Genomic DNA, 18,944 nt, shown 5'->3' on the forward strand with positions numbered 1-18,944 from the left:
AATAAACCGGATAACTTGCCAGTGAGAACCCAGGGACTTGCATTTCTAACAAGCCCTCAATGATACTTCTGTATACAAAATATTAAACGTACCTTTGAAATATGAGCAAGGGTGTGAACTGGGTCCTCATAAGGGTCAACTAGCTTTCTAGAGAGGAAACCTATAATAACTTTGATGCATGCACCTAACCCTGAATATCAACCCTTTATCTCAGAGACATGGACTTCAAGACCATGACAGTTTCTTTTTTAATTACCAATCCATTGTGAACAATTGTGTAAAAGAGAGTAAGAATGAATCACTACACCTAAATGAAAAAAAACATTTTTACAGGCATGTAAAATTCAAGCCCAAGCTTTTTATTAGTAAATTGAACAGACATTAAGTTACTTTGATGAGTTGCTATAAATGTTTCCAAACACTCTCAATTTCTGTATTTGGTCTTGTTATAAACCACAATAGTTCGCAGGGTGCTGGTCCTTAGACTCTTAGACTCACTGAAGACTATGGGAATGAGACTAAGAATGGCTAAGGTAAGTAAATCCATTACATTCGTTGGGCAGAAAATACCAACAAAGCAGAGTGACAGCATCTCATATAGGAAGCTCAGTACATTGCACCCAGACTAAGCAACAGAGGGAACAAAAGTACATCCTCCTCCACAACTCTCACAGTGAAAGCGGGTTAATCTAAGGGTTTGATTGACATTTTTGTCTGAAACTTACCTTTGTTTCTTCCCCAATGATATTTTCTCTTTCATAGTAGTGCTGAAGTTGCAGGTTATGTTTTTCTTCTTCTTCTTTCTTCTTTCTTTCTGCTTCTTTTCGTCTTTCTTCAGCTAACCGAATAAGCTCTTCATTTTTTAGCCTTTGCTTTAAAATAAGAAAAACATACACTCCATATATAAATTCTACAGTATACTTAAAAATTTGCTGCCTTGTTTGTCTGCTATAAAGAGATAAAATATAAGACATAGATATGGATGTTCTTTAACATAAAGAATCTGCTTTACAATAAAATATTAGGCATCTTTCATAATATCCTCAGTCAGCCTATAACTAATTTTTGGTTAAAAAAATCATCATTTATCTCTTTTCTAAAATTAGTCTCTCATCTTAATAAAATAATATCCAATAAATAAACACTGATATTTTCTAAATGTACTCCAAGAGCATTCTTCTTTATAAGTAATCAATATGGAGGGATTTTTTAACTCAAAATAAGGATTTCATTTTCAGACTAAGTAGTAATACAGAGTAGAGGGAAAAAATGCACCTCCTCCTCTTTCTCCCTTTTTTTTTCCTGTTCTTCTTCATACTCTTGCTGAATTCGTGCCCTCTGTTCTGCAAGCCGTCTTTCTTCTTTTTCTTCTGCAATTCTTAGTCTTTCTCGCTCTGCTTCTTCTCTTTGTTTCTTTTCCTCAATCTAAAGAATTAAACCTAGTTATTTTGTAAAATTACTGAAAAGTTCGAATACTATTTATTATTTCCTATAAATTCAACATTTGTGCCCTCTTTTTGCAAGTTCCTAAATTTTTCAGTTTACTATAATTTAGGAAGTCTACAGGATATACTGTTAAAAAAACTATGAGATAAATTCCAGCTCAACCAAATACTTACAAACTGTGTGACCTTAAGAAACTCCCCTGATCTCAGTTTTGTTTCAGGTAAAGGGAGTTATTAATCTCTACATCTTAAAGGAGTGCTCAAAGAATTGAAGTGAAACATTGTTATAAAGAACATAAAAGTTCCTCCAATACAGAAAGTACTCAGTAAATAATTCATGATTATATTACTTTATAATGATTGATACTATTATATTTCAAAGTTCTTGGACTTGATGAGTATTCTGAAACAACAATGAAATTAATATTTTAGTATTTAATCATTTTTTATGCAAGAATCACTTCCCCAAAACACCCTTTCTTCTTTCCTATCTTCTGGCAGGTTAATGGAGAAAGAACTAAAACTATTAGGTAGAAGAGGATTTAGGTCACAAGGATGCATAATTAAGTTTCATCTTTAATGCTTCCTGGAGCCTGTACTGTTGAGGAGTACTCTGGGGGAAATATTCTAAGCCAGAGTCTAAGATCTGAAGGGAAGAGGGCCCTACGAGATAGTCCACATCCTCCATGAATAAGGCAGGGAAGAATGGCAACATGAGTACCAGGTATTCATGACTCTGGTTAAAGATTATCAATAGATTTCAGTTACCCTTAGGTATGGATTATGACTATTCATATATTGTTATTTTCTTGTCTCGATTTCCTCTAGCTTCAAGGTTGGTCTATCTAATGCTGTCAGTTTTTTGATCTATAAGAACTTTAATCTTCTCACATGTCCCATGATTTTATATAATAGGGCTTTTTCCAATAATTCTTTTTCACAACACTGTTAAATATGCACAAGTCAAATGTTTAGTACAAAGCAACATGCATGCAATCACTTCAAGTACAAAATACCTAGAGAAAACATCATTTATGAACAAAGAAACCTCAGTTCTTCTTTCTTCCTACTGCATGAAGAAAAAAAAAAATCACACTCACGGGGTCATTTCTCCATCAAAGTCAAATAATGCCAGTTTGTGAACCATTAATGGACCACCCACCTAATGAATCCAAAGCTTAATGCCAACAGAAATGCTAGACAGTAGTACAACAGAAAGAGGAGAGCTATCTTCTAGGTAATGATTTTTAAATTTATAATACAAAAATGCTTCAGGGGTCCTGCAAATATTTTATTAAATTTGTTCATTGTTTTTTAAGCTTTAATTAAAAACATTAAGCACTCACAAGGGTTATTTACCTAATTTTAACAGCAGGAAGACTTCTGATGCATTAACTTGAGCTACCGGTATACTGATTTGTGCCAACCTCGAGCTAAGCTTCTCTCACCCTCTTTGTGCACATATTTTAACACTGTATAACATTTGTTTTAACAATTAAGTTTTAGACACCTCTTGACTGAAATTATATTGTTATAGTCATAATAAATACTACTGAGCTATTTTACATTTTCATAGAATTCTGTGTTAGATTTTGTTTGGGTCAGGGGGAGATTTTAAGAGGCTGATAAAAAAATTTTCAAAACCACCTTTGAAAGCAATCCATTTACTGAGGGCTTACAGGGTGGGAAAAATGCAGACTGAAATTAATATAGTCAAAGCTTCCCCTATTACTAGTAGCTTTTTTTTTCAGAGGGAAAGGCTTTCTAGAGATACCTATAAATATGAGCATGGTACTTGAATTCAGGAGACTTGGGTTCAAAACTGGCTTCACAATTTCTTAGCTCTGCCACCATGGCAAGCTGTTAGTCTGTGTTTTAGCTGCATGTCATAAAATAGAGATCATAATTCCTTCCTCAGAGAATTTTGAGGTTTGTTGAGATACTATATGTAAAAGTATTAAGCCTATACAATTGTAAGGTTTTTTTGGGGGGTGGGAGGGAGTCTAAATTCTACCTTAGACCATAGTAAGACTTGCTAAGTATAACAGGAGCTACTTAAATTTTGACTTACTGTCATTATAGACCATATAACACAGAGTCCTTCAAGTTTAAAAGATGACTCTGTACCCTCAACCTGCTACTACCTGACTTGAGTGGCCAATACCCTTCAGACCTCTGATGCCACTCTCTCACATTCAACATTTATATTCTTTCTGTCAATCCTTACAAAGGCCCTTCCATCCATTTCCACTGACACCACTCTAGTAAATACCTCTAGAGTCCAGCCTTTTCAATCCTCCATGAATATATCCTAAAGATTAATGCAAGAGCAATCATCCTTAAAGACTACATCCAGTATATCACTGCCTTATTTAAGAGTCCACAATAATGAGGATTAGACAGAAGATGACATGTTGGAATAAATCTGTTTAAGAGGTTAGGATTAGACTGGACTGCCTTAAATGTCAGGCTAAGGAGTCTAGACTTTTTCTGTAGACAAAGAAAAGCTACTACCAGGTTTTAAGTAAAGAAGAATACCATGTGAAAAGTAATATCAAAAGAAGATTAGCCAGGCCACAGGATTAATCTGACATTGGGATGTAAGTGTGGGTATGGAGGGGAGAGAGGTAAGGAAATAAGAAAATGTGAGTCCCTCACAGGCAAGTATCTCATTCAACTCTGGCTCCAGGGTGGACATAGTGTGGGGAGTTCAATAAGTCTGTTTGCTTAATGAACACTGGACACTCAAGTGTCTTCCTCTGGGAATAGTTTGGGTATTTCTACTATTGTAAATGCTACTTGCTTATAATACATAAATAGGGCAAATAACTGCAAAATGTGATTATCTTACATTTAATTTTTATTTATTTATAATCTCTAGTAATGAGTCAAGAATATCAAATCATTTGGAAAAAGCTACTAATTTTCTACTAATGTATAAATATCTAGAAACACTCATTCTATGCCTAACAGGTGAATATTTCAGTAAGTATTTCAGTTTTAGAAATCTCAGCATTCTTTGATTAACAATTAGTGATTTAATACAATTTAGAAAAGATTAAGTCAACTACTATACTTGTCTCCTTATTTCCTTTTTTCAGATATAACTGAAATAACAATATAATTTTAGGACTACCTATATATGATATAAGTTAGATATTTTAGAAAACTACATGGCACTTTAGAATTTATCTTATGGCTAAAATCTTGCAAGCTTAATTTATTAAAATTCTTATGAAACTTTAAAACTATGATCAAATAAGCATTTCACCTGGAAACGAAGAAAATTCTTGTATAATTCTTGCTGTTTAATTTGAAGTTCAGTTGGAGGCTCACCAAATATATTTCCCCGAGCAAAAGGAGAGCTCTGTGTTTGAATATGACCTTTAAGAGACATTTTGCAACAACATACCATTAGCCAATGTTTGAAAAATATAAAGGTTAAAGAATGAAGAGTTTGCTAATAAATTCATATTTTGAAAAACTGTGCTAAATACAGAAGTCCAGAGGTTAAAGTCAGAAGAGGAATGCTGAGATTTAGAATCTAAGATAAAATGTAGCAAGAGAAAGAAAAATGGTAAGACTGAAATAAAATTAACAGTTGAAAAATCATACTATAATGTCTGAAAGACACTCAGGAAACTTAAAAGCTAATAGCCTAAACAACTCTCACTGCAGCAAAGGCTTTAAAGTAGAATTTATAGTGAGAAAAAAAGTACATATTTAAATTCTTAAGTATGTGAATATTCTTTAAGAATACTGTTTCACTGCATATTAAAATCTATTACATATACATATGTATTAAATACATATTCAGATTTTCCTAAAATTGTTTTTAAAAATCAATAACTCCAAAATTCTTCCCTTCCATAGTTTAAAAATTAGAAAAGTCAGCTATAAAAACATTTTTAACAAATTAGAATAGTCTTAATCATTGTAACAGTTTTACTTTAAAAACTATCAAATTAATGGGATATAAACATGAACAATAAAAAATATTTTATTATATATCACTGATAAATAGTATTATATATTTTTGGAAAGGAAAAAAATTATTTCACAAAAGCAATTTGATAAACAATTATACCCTAGGAGTCTTTTTGAATGCAATGATTAAGCCTCACATAACTTCTTATATTATTTTGAGTTTCTGACTCATTCTTTACACCATCACTCTAAAGCATGGCTTTCTTTCACTCATGTAGTTTTGTGTAGGCAGATTATTTTGTAGTTTAGCTGCCATTCAGGTCTATTTTGCCTTTGTAGTTAAATTTACTCATGTTTATTTGAACAGATCAGCAGAAAGCCAAATCAATACTTAAACATTATGAATACATTTTTTCACTAGAACATTTTCCTACTGAAAACAAACTAAATATATACCTTGAAGGTTCTTTTAAATCTTGTGCATTGGTGAAAAAGCCATTTAGCAAAACAAAATTGAGTGTTAGTTTAACCTTGATAATCACTCATATTCTAAACCTTTGGGATAGTTAGAGAATAAATATTAGAGGTAAACAAGTACTTTTAAAAATAAATAAACTATAAAAATAAAACGATAGGGAAACACTTGTTCTATACAAAGAAAACAGAAATGTATCTAGGCATCATAATAAGCCAAAAAATAACTTAAGCCAAATTGTTATTGGACTTCATAAACAGTAGTTCATCTATAAACCCATAAAATACACACACATATATATACACTCACACACTCATACACAAATATATGGCACGAATTAGGTGGCTTTGGTTAGTTTCTTGCATTCATAAAATTTATCTTAGGTTAATTCTTAGGGAACGAAAGTCTAAGGGTATTTGAAATGTTAAACATTTCATGATTTTTTAAATGATTTCTTGAAATAGAGCATTCTGACACCACCACCAGCACAAAAACCTGGCAGTGGTACAAAAAGAGACAAATTTTGCTCTGCATATTTAATCATCAGGCTTATGCTCTTGGGAAGGGGTCACAGAAACTGTTGATTTTCCACTGTTTTTGCTTTGTGAGTAGAGCTAGATACCTAAGAGTGTTATTACTATAATACAGAAAGTTCTAGGCTGCAATTGGACTACACACAATACTGAGTATGGAAGAAAAGGGTGGAGAAGGGAACTATAGCCCTGAGATCTCAATACTGATTACTAGAAGCAGCAGCAAACAAAAAAGAACAAAATAATGATAATCAGAACGAAGCCAGAATTCTCTCTTAGCAGCAATAATATAAAACGTATTTTGATACTACTACTACACATTGAATTAGTACAGATTAAGAAAGCCAAATTAATAATTTCATCAAAATCAAAGGTTCCAATTTCAGTGTTCCAAAAACCAAAACCGGATTTACTGGGTAAAAATCAAAGTAAGAAAGTATTTTCTCATAATTAGAGATCAAACAGCAGAAGAAGCTGCCCACAGAACAGCAAACAATCCATCTCCTGAAGTGTTCAAAAAGACTGCAGATTAGTGCTACCATCAAAGGCTTGAAAAATGCAGGGCTAGTGACTCTAATCAGAGCTCCTCATTTATCCTATCTGTTTAGACAACAGGGTTTAAAAAAAAATAATAAAGACTGCATGATCAGTCAGGAGTATTTTAGAACTTCTTAATGTAAAGTTCCTTTCTAATCTAAATCAAAACTTCTGTGAAAGTACAAAAGCAGAATTTTAGTAAATAAATGGTTACTTTTATGGGAATCAAAATATAGTACAAGGTGGTGTATTCTTAAACTTCCTTTGATTTTTAAATATATGAATGTAACACACTTCATATATACTTGATAAAGACAGATGATGACAGCTTTTCCTGGCAAATCATAAAAAAAAGATATTGAATAATTTTAACTTATAGAACCTTTAATTAAATGATGTTAATAGCAAATCAAAGATATTTAGTTAGGAAAGATAGATGTGACCAGATATTAAACTTTTAATTATTTTACTTCTTTATTCACCATGGTTGTATAAAGGAGAGTAAATGATTACTAAAATAAGCAAAAAATGATTTTTCTCCCACGATTTATCATACCACACCTGATACCTTTTCACTAATTCAAACAGTTATGGATATATTGTGTATGTGCAAAAAGAGTATTTCACTTTAAGAAATATCTCTCAACTAGCAAAATAAAAATGTTAGCAGCAGTTAAAGCATACATAGCAAATTACAAAGCTGAGAAGAAATACACAGTATTAAGAAGCAACCTTTCCCTATTCACTTGTTTCAAAATAACTATGAAAAGGTATTGTAAATAGCATAAATAATGTGTTATGCTTCCTCAATCAGAATAACCAAATTCTCAAAATCACAATAAGAACTTTGTCAAAGAACAGAAATGTTAACTGAACTTTAGAAATGTAAAAAAATAGAATGTGATTAAAAACCTGAGTTTTTATTTGCAGAATCTTCTAGGTTCTCAGCATTTGAAGTTGCTAAATTTTGGTCTAGAGATACAACGGCCCTTTTATCTTCATGAGTTCTTGCATCTGGGTTATGGTAGGCATCTATATTTTGTCTGTGCATCCTATTCAAATCAGCTGAGGGAAAAATAAGCCATTTATTTCAATAAACACGTTTATATAACTGGTATGCTTAACACATTTTCTTAAAATAGGGAATCAAGAGAGAAACATAGGACAGAGCTGGGAATAATTCAATGATATGTTGGTGCCCTGAAAATGGAAACAAAATTATGAAAACTTGTTAAGATTTTCAAAATAACACTGCAAAATAAACTCAAAATTAATAGAAAAATTAAGGTTACATAAATCTTTGACAATCCATAAAAACCATATTACCAATGTTACTTCAGAACTTGAATTTTTTTTAAACATAGAACAGACATAGCAACAATTCAAAACAAGTCATAGCGAAATTTACCCAACATTATCAGCTCTCCTAATGAAAACACATAATCATGTACAGTGGAGTCATAAAACATATCCACAAATTCTTTGACAATCCTCCCTCAAAAGGTGACACTTAATTCCATTCCCCTTCATTGTGGTCCAGACACAGTAACTCACTTCTTATGAGGATACTGCAGAAATGACAGTATATGAAATCCAAGTCTACTTCATAAAAGACATGGTTTCCACCTTGCTTGATCTATGTAGCATTCACTCCAAAAAAAGCCAAATGTCATATCATAAGAACACTGAAGGAGTCCAAATGAAGGAGATGCCCAAATGACAAGGAACTGAGGCCTCCTGAATCAGGTAAGAGAGCCATATTGGAAATGGATCCTCCAGTCCCTATCAAGCCTTCGGATGACTGTAATCCTTGCTAATGTTTTGGACTACAACCTCATGACAGACCCTGAAACTAAACCACCAAGCTAAACCGTTCACAAATTACTGACCCACAGAACTACAAGATAATAAATGTTTATTATTTTTAAATTCAAGTTTTGGGGTAATTTATCACACAGGGATAAATATCTAATATACATGGCAAAAATCTCGGCAGCTAGAAATGGGTCAACCAGTCAGTCTCAAAAACAGACCAAATGATTGTAGAACTCAAAATCTTTAACAAAATAAAACGCAGTTCTTCTTTACAAAAAATCCAGGACAGTATAGAATATAGCAGTGAAAGTAAACTAAACCTGGATATTTAGTATTCATCAGGAAGCCTGTTATGTTCAAGGATATATTTTGAACAGGAATCACAATTAGAATACCAGACAGAACAGAGCAAACATGTGAATATTACAAAAGAGAATGGGAGCTCAGAATCAGGAAAGTTCACATCCTGTTAAAACAATTATGGCAGCTTGGACTTGGAAAATGAATAGGAGCTTCACAGGTGAAGATGAGTGGGAAAGCATAATAAAGAAATAGAACGATGTGAGAACATGCTCCAAGGGGGTAAAACATGAAGAGTGTTCTGGTAACATTAAAGTAGTCCAGCTTTACTAGAGCACAAATTACATGTAACAGAGCAATGACAGACAAGATAGGAAACTGCAGACTGGATGCCTATTCTGGAATATCCTAAAACACATCCTGATAGTTCCCAGTTTTGTTCTGTAGATGGTAATGGAAACAATGTGAGTCCATTTTGTGCTGTTATAACAGAGTACCACAGACTGAGTAATTTACAACGAACAGAAATTTACTGGCTCACAATTCTAGAGGCTGGGGAGTCCAATATCAAGGTGCCAGCATCCATGAGGGCATTCTTGCTGCATCACCATGTGGCAGAAGGCAAGAGGGCGAGACAAAGAGACTGAGAAAGAACATGCAAGCGCACAAGAGGGAGCCAAACTCCACCTTTTATAAGGCACAAATCCCACCCATGAGAATGGAGCCCTCATGACTAATCACCTCTTTAAAGGTCCTACTACTTAATACTGTTACAATGGCAATTAAATTTCAACATGAGTTTTAGAGAGGACAAACATTCAAACCATAGCAATTAGTAGTAATGGTAATAATATTTAATGTTCACCATTTTTATATACTATACAATAACTTATATGACTTGATACTATTATTTTTAACCCAGTATTATAAATGAGAAAAATTAAACTAAATTAATTAAAGATCACAAGTCTATAAATGGCTGAGCAAGGATATGAACTTGGGCAGTGAGACACCAGAGTCTTTAATGATTTTTAAGTATGGAATAAACATAATTGGTTAGATTTTTGATGTATGTTATGGCTTGGATATGAAAAACAAAGAAGGACAATGAAAAAGTAATGAGGAAATGGCACAAAAAAAAAAACCAGCCCAGGCGAACATAATAAATTTCAATTATGGTGGTAGTACAAATTAAAATGAAGAGAATTCAAGAAACAATGAAGAGGAAGAATCCATATATTAGGCATATTAACTGACTAGATATGGGGAATCAAAAGGACCCTGCAACTTTTAGTTTGAATGATCAGCAGCATTACGATGCCTTTAACAGAAAAAGGCAAATAAAGATGAGCTGTATTTTAAAACTTAAGTTTGATTTTGCATGTTATGTACAAATACTCCACCAAACATCAGTGCAGAAATGCAGAAGACATGTTCGAAATGAGGTGAAAAGTTTTAAAAGTGGTCAAGGGCACAGAAAGAAATCTGAAGATCATCCATAGAAAAGATCTAAGAAGTAACACAGGAGTAGAAGAGATGAGGTGGGAAAGAATGAATATAGGAATGAGAGTATACATGTATATACAGAGATCACAGTCTCTAAGATGAGTAAAAATCTACCTGGTGGTACATAAAAGAAATCTGACAAACTTAAAAATCATAAAAAGTATATTCTCTGAACAAAACAGAATACAAACTAGAATTGAATAAAAGAAAGCTCTCTGGAAAATCTCCTCAATATTAAGAAAATTTTTAAATCCACTTCTAAATTGCTGATGGGTCAAAGAAAAGTCACTAGGGAAGTTGAATTAAATGAAAATAAAAAATGACATATCAAAATCTGTAAGATATCACTAAAGCAGTACTCAGAGGAAAATTTATAGCATACTTAAATGCATAGAAAATAAATAGGATCACAAATCATAATCTAAGCTTCCACAGTAAGAAATCAGAAAAAAAAAAAAAGAGAGAAAACGAAGCTAAAGCAAACTAAAGGAAGAAAATAATAAAGAGCAGAAATCAATGAAACAGAAAAAGAAGAACAGTAGAGAAAAATCAATGAAAACGAAAGCTGGTTCCATGAAAAGATCAGTAAAACTGACAAACTTCCAGCCAGAATGATTAAGAAAAAAATGAGAGAACATAAAAATTACAAATATCAGAAACAAATGACAAGCCATCACTATAGATCCTATAGATCTTAGATGAATAATAAAGAAATAGTATAAACAACTTTATGCCAATAAATTCAAAAATTTAAATGGATAAATTCCTTAAATGATTCAAACCACCAAAACTTACACAAGAAATAGATAAACTGAGTACCTCTTTATGTATTAAAGAAATTGAATTCATAGTATAAAACCTTTCCAAAAAGAAAATTCCCAGCTCAAATAACTTCACTGGTGAATTCTACCAATAGTAGAAGAAACACTTCCCAACTCATGTTATGAGGCCAGCATTACCCTGACCACCAAAACCAGACAATGTCATTATAAGGAAATAAAAACAGACAAATATCTCTCATATGCCTAGATGTAAAAATTCTTTACAAAATAGTAGCAAATCGAATTCTACAAAATGTAAAAGACAATACTGCATGACTAAATATGGTCGAACATTCCATAATCAATGTAATCCACCATAAGTCAGAAGGGCAAAAAGACCAGATTATCCTCTCAATAGCTTCAGAAAAGCACCTCAGAAAATTCAACACACATTTATGATGAAAACTCTGAGCAAACTAGCAATAAGAGAGAGCTTCTTCAATATAATATTTTAAAAAATAATAATAAAATCTATGAAAAGCTTATAGCTAACTTCATGGTAAAAGACTGAATGCTTTCGACCTAAAATCAGGGACAGGACAGGGATGTCTGCTCTCATGATTTCTAAACATTGTACTGGAATTCCCAACCAGTGCAAGAGGCAAGTAAAATAAGTAAAAGGCATTCAGTTTGGAAAGGAAGAATAAAAACTATCTTTGTTTAAAGATAACATAATTGTCCAAATAGAAAAATCCCACAGAGTCTACAAAAAAAACTACTAAAACTAACAAGTGAGTTTAGCAAGGATACAGAATACAAGGACAATATACAAAAATCAACTGTATTTCTATACACTAGCAACAAACAAATGGATATTAAAAATTTTAAATGTATCATTTAAAATAGGATCAAAGCACATGAAATACTTAGGGATATAATTAACAAAATAAATAGTACAAGACCTGATACTGAAAACTACAAAATAATACCAAAAGAAATTACCTACAAGCAGTAAATGGACAGATATTCCACATTCATGGATCAAAAGACTCAACATTATTAAGATGTTGGCTGTCCCAAAATTGATCTATAGAGCCAATGCAATCCCAATAAAAATCTCACCATGTTTCGTTGAATTTGACAAACTAATAGTTAAATACATAAAGTCAAGTTGTCAAAACAATCTTGAAAAAGAACAAAGTTGGAGAATTCTCATCTCTTAATTTCAAGTTATTGCAAAGCCACAGTAATCAAGATATTACAGGCAAAAGTATAGACATATAGTGCAATGGAACAGAACTGAGAGTCCAGAAATAAATTTATGGTCAATTGTTTTTTGACAAAGACCCCAAGACAATTCAATGTGGAAAATGTTCTAAAATTGATTGTGTGATTATAGGACAACTCTGTGAATATTCTAAAAGCTACTGAATTGTACACTTTACAAAGGTAAATTGTGTGTCATGGGAATTAGATCTCAAGAAAATTGTTACATACATGGATAGATAGAGAGGAACTCTCACAGACTGGAGGAGACTAAAGAGACATGATAACTAAATACAATGTAGGATCTTGAACTGGAGCCTGGAATAGAATAAGGACATTAGGGGGAAAATTGGTAAAACCCAAATGAAGTCTGTAATTTAATTATAAGTATTGTACCAATGTTTTTTGGGGTTTTTTTTGTTGTTGTTTTTTTTTTTAATTGTCTTTTTGTCTTTTTTCGTGACCGGCAACAGATCGCAACCCTCAGTGTCGCGCCCGGACCGGACCGGGACCGGCAACGGGATCGCAACCCTCGGTGTTGCCCCCGCTCCTCGCTCAGCCAGTGAGCAGCCGGTCCGTATGTGGGATCCGAACCCTCGGCGGGAGCACCGCCGCACTTCCCAAGCGGCGCACTGTAGCAGTGCGCCACCGGGCCGGCCCAGTATTGTACCAATGTTAATTTCTAGTTTTGAACATTGTGCCATGATTATCTAAGATGTTAACATTAGGGGAAACAGGTAAAGGGCACTCTCTATACTACCTTTGCAATTGTTCTATAAGTTTTAAATTATTTCACAATAAAAAGGTTTAAAAAAAAAACAGTGAGGTATCACTACACAGTTAATAGAATGGCTACAATTTTAAAAACACAATTTGAAGTGCTGATAAGGCTTCAGAACAAGGAAATCTCTTGCTTTCATGATGGGAATGCAAAATGGCACAACCAATTTGGAAAATAGTCTGGCCATTTCTTACAAAGGTAAACACACTCAACTACATGACCCAGCAACCCCATTCCCAGGCACTTACCCAAGAGAAATAAAAACTATGTTCACACAGAGACCTTAAGTAAATGTTTATAACAGCTCTATTCATAACAGCCTTAAACTGGAAACAACCCAAATGTCCATCAGCTGGTAAATGGATAAACAATTTTGGTACCTCCAAACAATGCAATACTACTTGGGAATAAAAAGAAATAAGCTACTGACATATACAACAACATGGCTTAATCTCAAAAACATTACACTAAAAGAAAAATATGAGGAAAAAAGGCAATACTATTGTGCCAGAAAGTATGATTTGTCACAGGTTGGCAAGGGGTAGATGGTTGGGTAAGAGGACTGACTATAAAGGGACACAGGGAACTTTCTGCAGAATTGTAAATGTTCTACATCTTGATTGTGGTGGTGGTAGTTACTAGAATCAGTAGTCAAAACTCACTGAACTTTAAAAGGGTGAATTTTGCTGGCCAGTTAGCTCGGTTTGTTAGAGCACAGCCTTATAACATCAAGGTCGCAGATTCTGATGCCCATACCGGCCAGCCACAAAAAATAAATAAATAAATAAATAAATAGAAGGGGAAATTTTATTTCATGAAATTGTATCTCAATAAACATAAATAATAAATTAAAAAACATAAATCTAACTTGGGCAAATCCAATACATAAAAGAAATAGGAATACCTAACCAAATATATATGAAGAAATGTTTAATTGCACTATTAATCAATCAGAACTATGAGTTTTTTTTGTCATCTTTCAAGTTAAGTTTTTCACTTATTTTTTAACTTTATTTTCATTGACTTTTCTTTTGGTGTATACTTGTGTTTTTTTAATTTTAACACATACATAGTTTCATGTAACATCAAGACAGAAAAGTTCCATCACCCATAAAAACTCCATCATGCTATCTCTTTATAGTCTTTGCCTCTCCCCACCCATAATCTCTGGAACCATTGATTTGTTCTCCTTCCCTATAGTTTGGTCATTTTGAAAATGTTGTATAATGGAAACATGCATGTATATATAACCTTCAGAGGAATTCTTGGCATAATTCCTAATGACAGTCTTCTGAATTATTGTATGCATCAATAATTCATTCCTTTTTACTGATGAGCAGTATCCAATTGTATAGATGTACCACAGTTTGTTTCTCCATTTACCCATTCAAAGACATTAGAACATAATTAGCTTTTTAATGGGAACTTGAATAATGAACTGTAATGAATAAAGAACTGAGAAAGGAAACAGATTTAAGTACGGTAAAAATAATTAAAATGAGAGCTATTTAAAAGATTTCATGCTAACTTACAGTTGTATTAATAACAGCCTTTGATATTTCATTAATATCTACCTTCTCTTTTAAACAGATCTTCCTAGAGAGCTCAGATAAAAATGAAGATTCAATTTTCTAAATTTCTTTGGAATAAAAAATCAAAAGAAAACAAGAGGAGTAATTAGAAAAGCCAGCAGCAGAATTAAAGTTAGCCAAGATAAACTACATAGGTTAAATGGTCTTGGTCATCATACTGCTCTTTACTACATATTTCAAATATAATAATACAAAAATTATGTTCCCTCATCTAAAATACAAGAGACAAATACAAAACAAATATTCTTAAAGTGATGAGTTTACTCACTTTGAAAATATCACTAAAAAAAGAGTTTCACTGTATCTGATAAAATAGTATATACCTTTTCTGTTTCATGGCATGACTGTAGCATTAAATAAGCAAACTAAACATTACTACTATTAATGGAAATCTCAGAAAAGTTTCCTCCATTCCGGTTAGGTCAAGCAATTCTAAAACAATATTTTATAATTCAATAACCCACATTTATCCTACACACTTTCACCAATTAAATGCATACAGAGCACCGTAATTATATTGTTTGAACTAGAAATAATCGGAGGCACCCTGGAAAGTTCAAGGAAATTGTTCTATTCCAGTGTCTCCTAATGTTTCAGTCATTTAAGCACCTCTTTCATGATAACTAATATATTTCTATCAATTTACAATTGAAATTTATTATACCAAAGACTGGCTATATGCTTATCAATCCTATGTCCTCCTGGGCATAAAAAATCCTAAACTTCCCAGCCTCCCAGACAGTTAGGTTAGAATCCTATAAGTAGGTCTGAACATTGGAATGAAGGCAAAGGTGATATTCCTCCATTCACAGACCAGGCCCCAACAATATCCTCAACTTGTTCTCCCCACCCCCTGGACCATCTGTGCAGTCAGAAGTAAAAAACCCCAAAATGGAGAAGTGACACAATGGAAGAGGTCCAGATTCCTGAGTCACCTCTTGGAGGAGAACCACCCAAACAGCACCATAATGTGACATAAGTAAGAAGTAAACTTATATTACCTTAAGCCTCTGAGAATTTGGGGTTGTTTGTTGCAGCACTTTTCATTAGCCTGGACTAATACCTTTAAGTAATACCTTTACTTTAAAAGGAAATGTTATAGCACTATCCATAAATAGAAAACCAATGTTTTTCCAGTATATTTTCAAATAAACTCTTCTTTATTAAAATAAGACATGTTCATCTATGTGTCACCTAAAATCTTCTCATCTATAAAGAAAGTAACAAGAGTTCCAGTCTTCCAAAACTGTGAGGAAAGTATTCATCAGGTGAAGACAAGAAAGGAACGTATCTTTTGGGAAGAAAAGAGTTATCTTAATTTAAGAAGGCCTCAAATATAACTTTTTTCTGAAAAAACAATATTTAGCGAAGAATCAAAGGCATAATACATAAGAACTCGAATAACTCAATATCCAAACAATCTTCTGATTCCATCACTCACCTATCCCTACAAAAACATAACTCCTAAAGAACAACATAAAATCTACAATTTTGCAGTTTGAATACGTTACTTTTCTATTACCCTTAATTTCTCATTTATAATTAAACAATTTCCAAAAGCCCATTATCTTTGTTCTACTTTATTCTGCTTAGCTGAAAGCTAATCAGAGACCATCCTAATCTCATATTTCACTAAGTTGCATAATGCCTTTTTCAAAGTGTTTGTTGTGTGATCATTAGATCAAAAAATCTTTTGAGTACATAACTGAAAGATAAATCAACATAATTATGCAACCTGCCAGAAAGTTTCTGAAATCAGGTCTTCTTTTCTTTTTCAAAGGAGTCCTTGCATTGAGCAGATATATTGCATATATGAATTAAACACAAGATCCCCTACCACAACTATTCCAGAGCATTTATTTTTAAGACATATTACTAGTTTTTTAAAAAAGCTTATAATACAGGTTTTATTATTTTTTATTAGGAAATAAAAAAAATATTCTAAGTACTAGTTTCAGTAAAAACTTACCAATTAACATGAGCTTCTCTCTGCAGGTGGGTTATCATCATCAAAGGATAGAAAATTTGTAATAAAAATAAATAATACTCTGAAAAAGAGAGGCTTTCTAATTTCTGTTGTTATATTTAATATCAAAATACCTCTTTTGCATTAAGCTACATAAAAAGAGATCTTGCTCTACAGGCTATGATTCCCACTTCTTTCTACTCGCCACTCTTTTACAAAGTTAAAAATAATTTAGTTTATCTTAAAAACAAGTCAATGGAAGTAACATACTTATCAGATTTCCTTTGGCATCCCTGAGAGGAGCACCACCTCCACCTTTCCCCCAGGGGTTATAACTTCTCATTTCAGCTTCTAATTTAGCTTCATATTCTTCTTTTTCTTCACGTTCTCTCTTCCTTCTTTCTTCTCTTTCCCGAATCTTGACAACATAAGATACATTTAAAGTGCTGACAAGTATTCTGATATAAGAGGTTAGTAACATCAAATGTTATTTTATTTTTTGTTAGAAAAAAAAACCTGAAAATATTTTTTTCAGTACTTTTCCCTATAAAGTTTAAAATCACAAATATATGTAATCCCCAACTCAAAAACACGTTGATAGCTGGAATATACACAGCTGCTGCTCCCCCATACCATGACACTGGACGCCTTTCCAGCCACTAAGGCCATTTCAGACTCAACCAACTCCTCCCCGTCAGCCTCCTCCAACTCCCACCTGAGCCATTCCCTCCCTAATCTCACCAGTTCCATGGGACCATGAGGGGCCTCCCTGCTTTCCTTTTTCATCTATCCTTTCATGAGAACTGCCCAGCCACATAGTCTACTCCCTACCTCAGCAGACCTCCTCTCCCTGGGGAAACTCTATTCCCAGAATTCAGAGAGGCCAAAGGTTCAAAGGTCCTTGGGGAATGGTAGGCTACTGAAGTACAGCTTTATGAAAGCATACAAAATAAACACATTGGTATCATCACCAAGTATAAGCACACAGGGTTGTTCTCTACAATACATATGGATAGTCGAACAAGTACCTACATTATGGAAAGTCATTTTTAAACTCATAACTACATGCACAGTAAATTTAAGCAACCTTTTACTTCAGCATGGCCAAAAAAATTATCACATACATAAAATAGACTTCTAGAGTTGGAAAATCTTGTTTTGTCAGTGGTGTTTGTAACATGCTCATTTTAAAACAGATTTCAAATTCAAAATTCAGTCTATTATTTGGAGAATCCTAAATATAAAAAATAATGTTGGTAATTCTACAATTTAAAAAACCCACCTCTCAAGAAAGTTGCCCATGTAAAAGTTGAACAAAAGTACATTTAGAAGAAATCCAAATGGAACTTCATAAAAAAGTGCCTCAGATATATACCTATCAAGAGTCCCAGAGCCCTCTCAGAGATAAGGAAATTCCCCAAAGAACCCCACACATTTGATAGTTATTCTTGAATAAGAAAATTCTCTTCAAACATTACAAATTACAACAGACCCACTATCCTCCTCCTTAAACATGTTCTTCTTCCTGTATTCCCTATCTTGGTTTACAGCCTCATTATTTTTCTAGATTAGAATATTCATCATCTTCAAACCCTTTCTCATTTGTTATGTCCAAGTCCTATCAATGAACCTCAGAATTGTCTCTTGCATGTCCTCACCATCTTCCCCATCTGGTTCAGGGCCTCATCACCTCCTGGCTGGACTACCTCAATAGTTTACTAAAAGATTTCTGTGCTTTGTCTCTTTGCTAACCATCCATATCACAGCCAGTTATCTTCCTAAAAGATAAACCTGCTCACTTCAACTAATCCTTTCACTCTTTTCTTGGCTTAAAATTTCCTTCCTTTGGGCCGGCCCGGTGGCGCACTGGATAGTGCGCCGCTTGGGAAGTGCGGCGGCGCTCCCGCCTGAGGGTTCGGATCCCACATACAGACCGGTTCCCGCTCACTGGCTGAGCGAGGCACGGGAGCAACACCGAGGGTTGCGATCCCATTGCCGGTCCCGGTCCGGTACGGGGGCGACACTGAGGGTTGCGATCCC

The 18,944-nt window shown here is 33.5% G+C and overlaps 1 protein-coding gene across 4 annotated transcripts in view; it reads right to left on the reverse strand.

The window, feature by feature from the left end:
* The window catches only part of CSPP1 (centrosome and spindle pole associated protein 1), a 110,661-nt gene that overhangs the window by 37,213 nt on the left and 54,504 nt on the right, over positions 1-18,944 (reverse strand). For all 4 annotated transcript variants that reach the window (XM_008566843.1, XM_008566841.1, XM_008566840.1 and 1 more), the window contains 5 exons: positions 17,175-17,322; positions 7,830-7,982; positions 4,717-4,829; positions 1,276-1,425; positions 726-872 (listed from right to left, as the gene is read on the reverse strand). In XM_008566843.1, the coding sequence (XP_008565065.1) occupies positions 726-872; positions 1,276-1,425; positions 4,717-4,829; positions 7,830-7,982; positions 17,175-17,322 (711 nt within the window). The remainder of the gene's footprint in view (positions 1-725; positions 873-1,275; positions 1,426-4,716; positions 4,830-7,829; positions 7,983-17,174; positions 17,323-18,944) is intronic.

This window comes from Galeopterus variegatus, unplaced genomic scaffold, assembly GCF_000696425.1.
Source record: "Galeopterus variegatus unplaced genomic scaffold, G_variegatus-3.0.2 Scaffold271, whole genome shotgun sequence".
Taxonomy (NCBI): domain Eukaryota; kingdom Metazoa; phylum Chordata; class Mammalia; order Dermoptera; family Cynocephalidae; genus Galeopterus; species Galeopterus variegatus.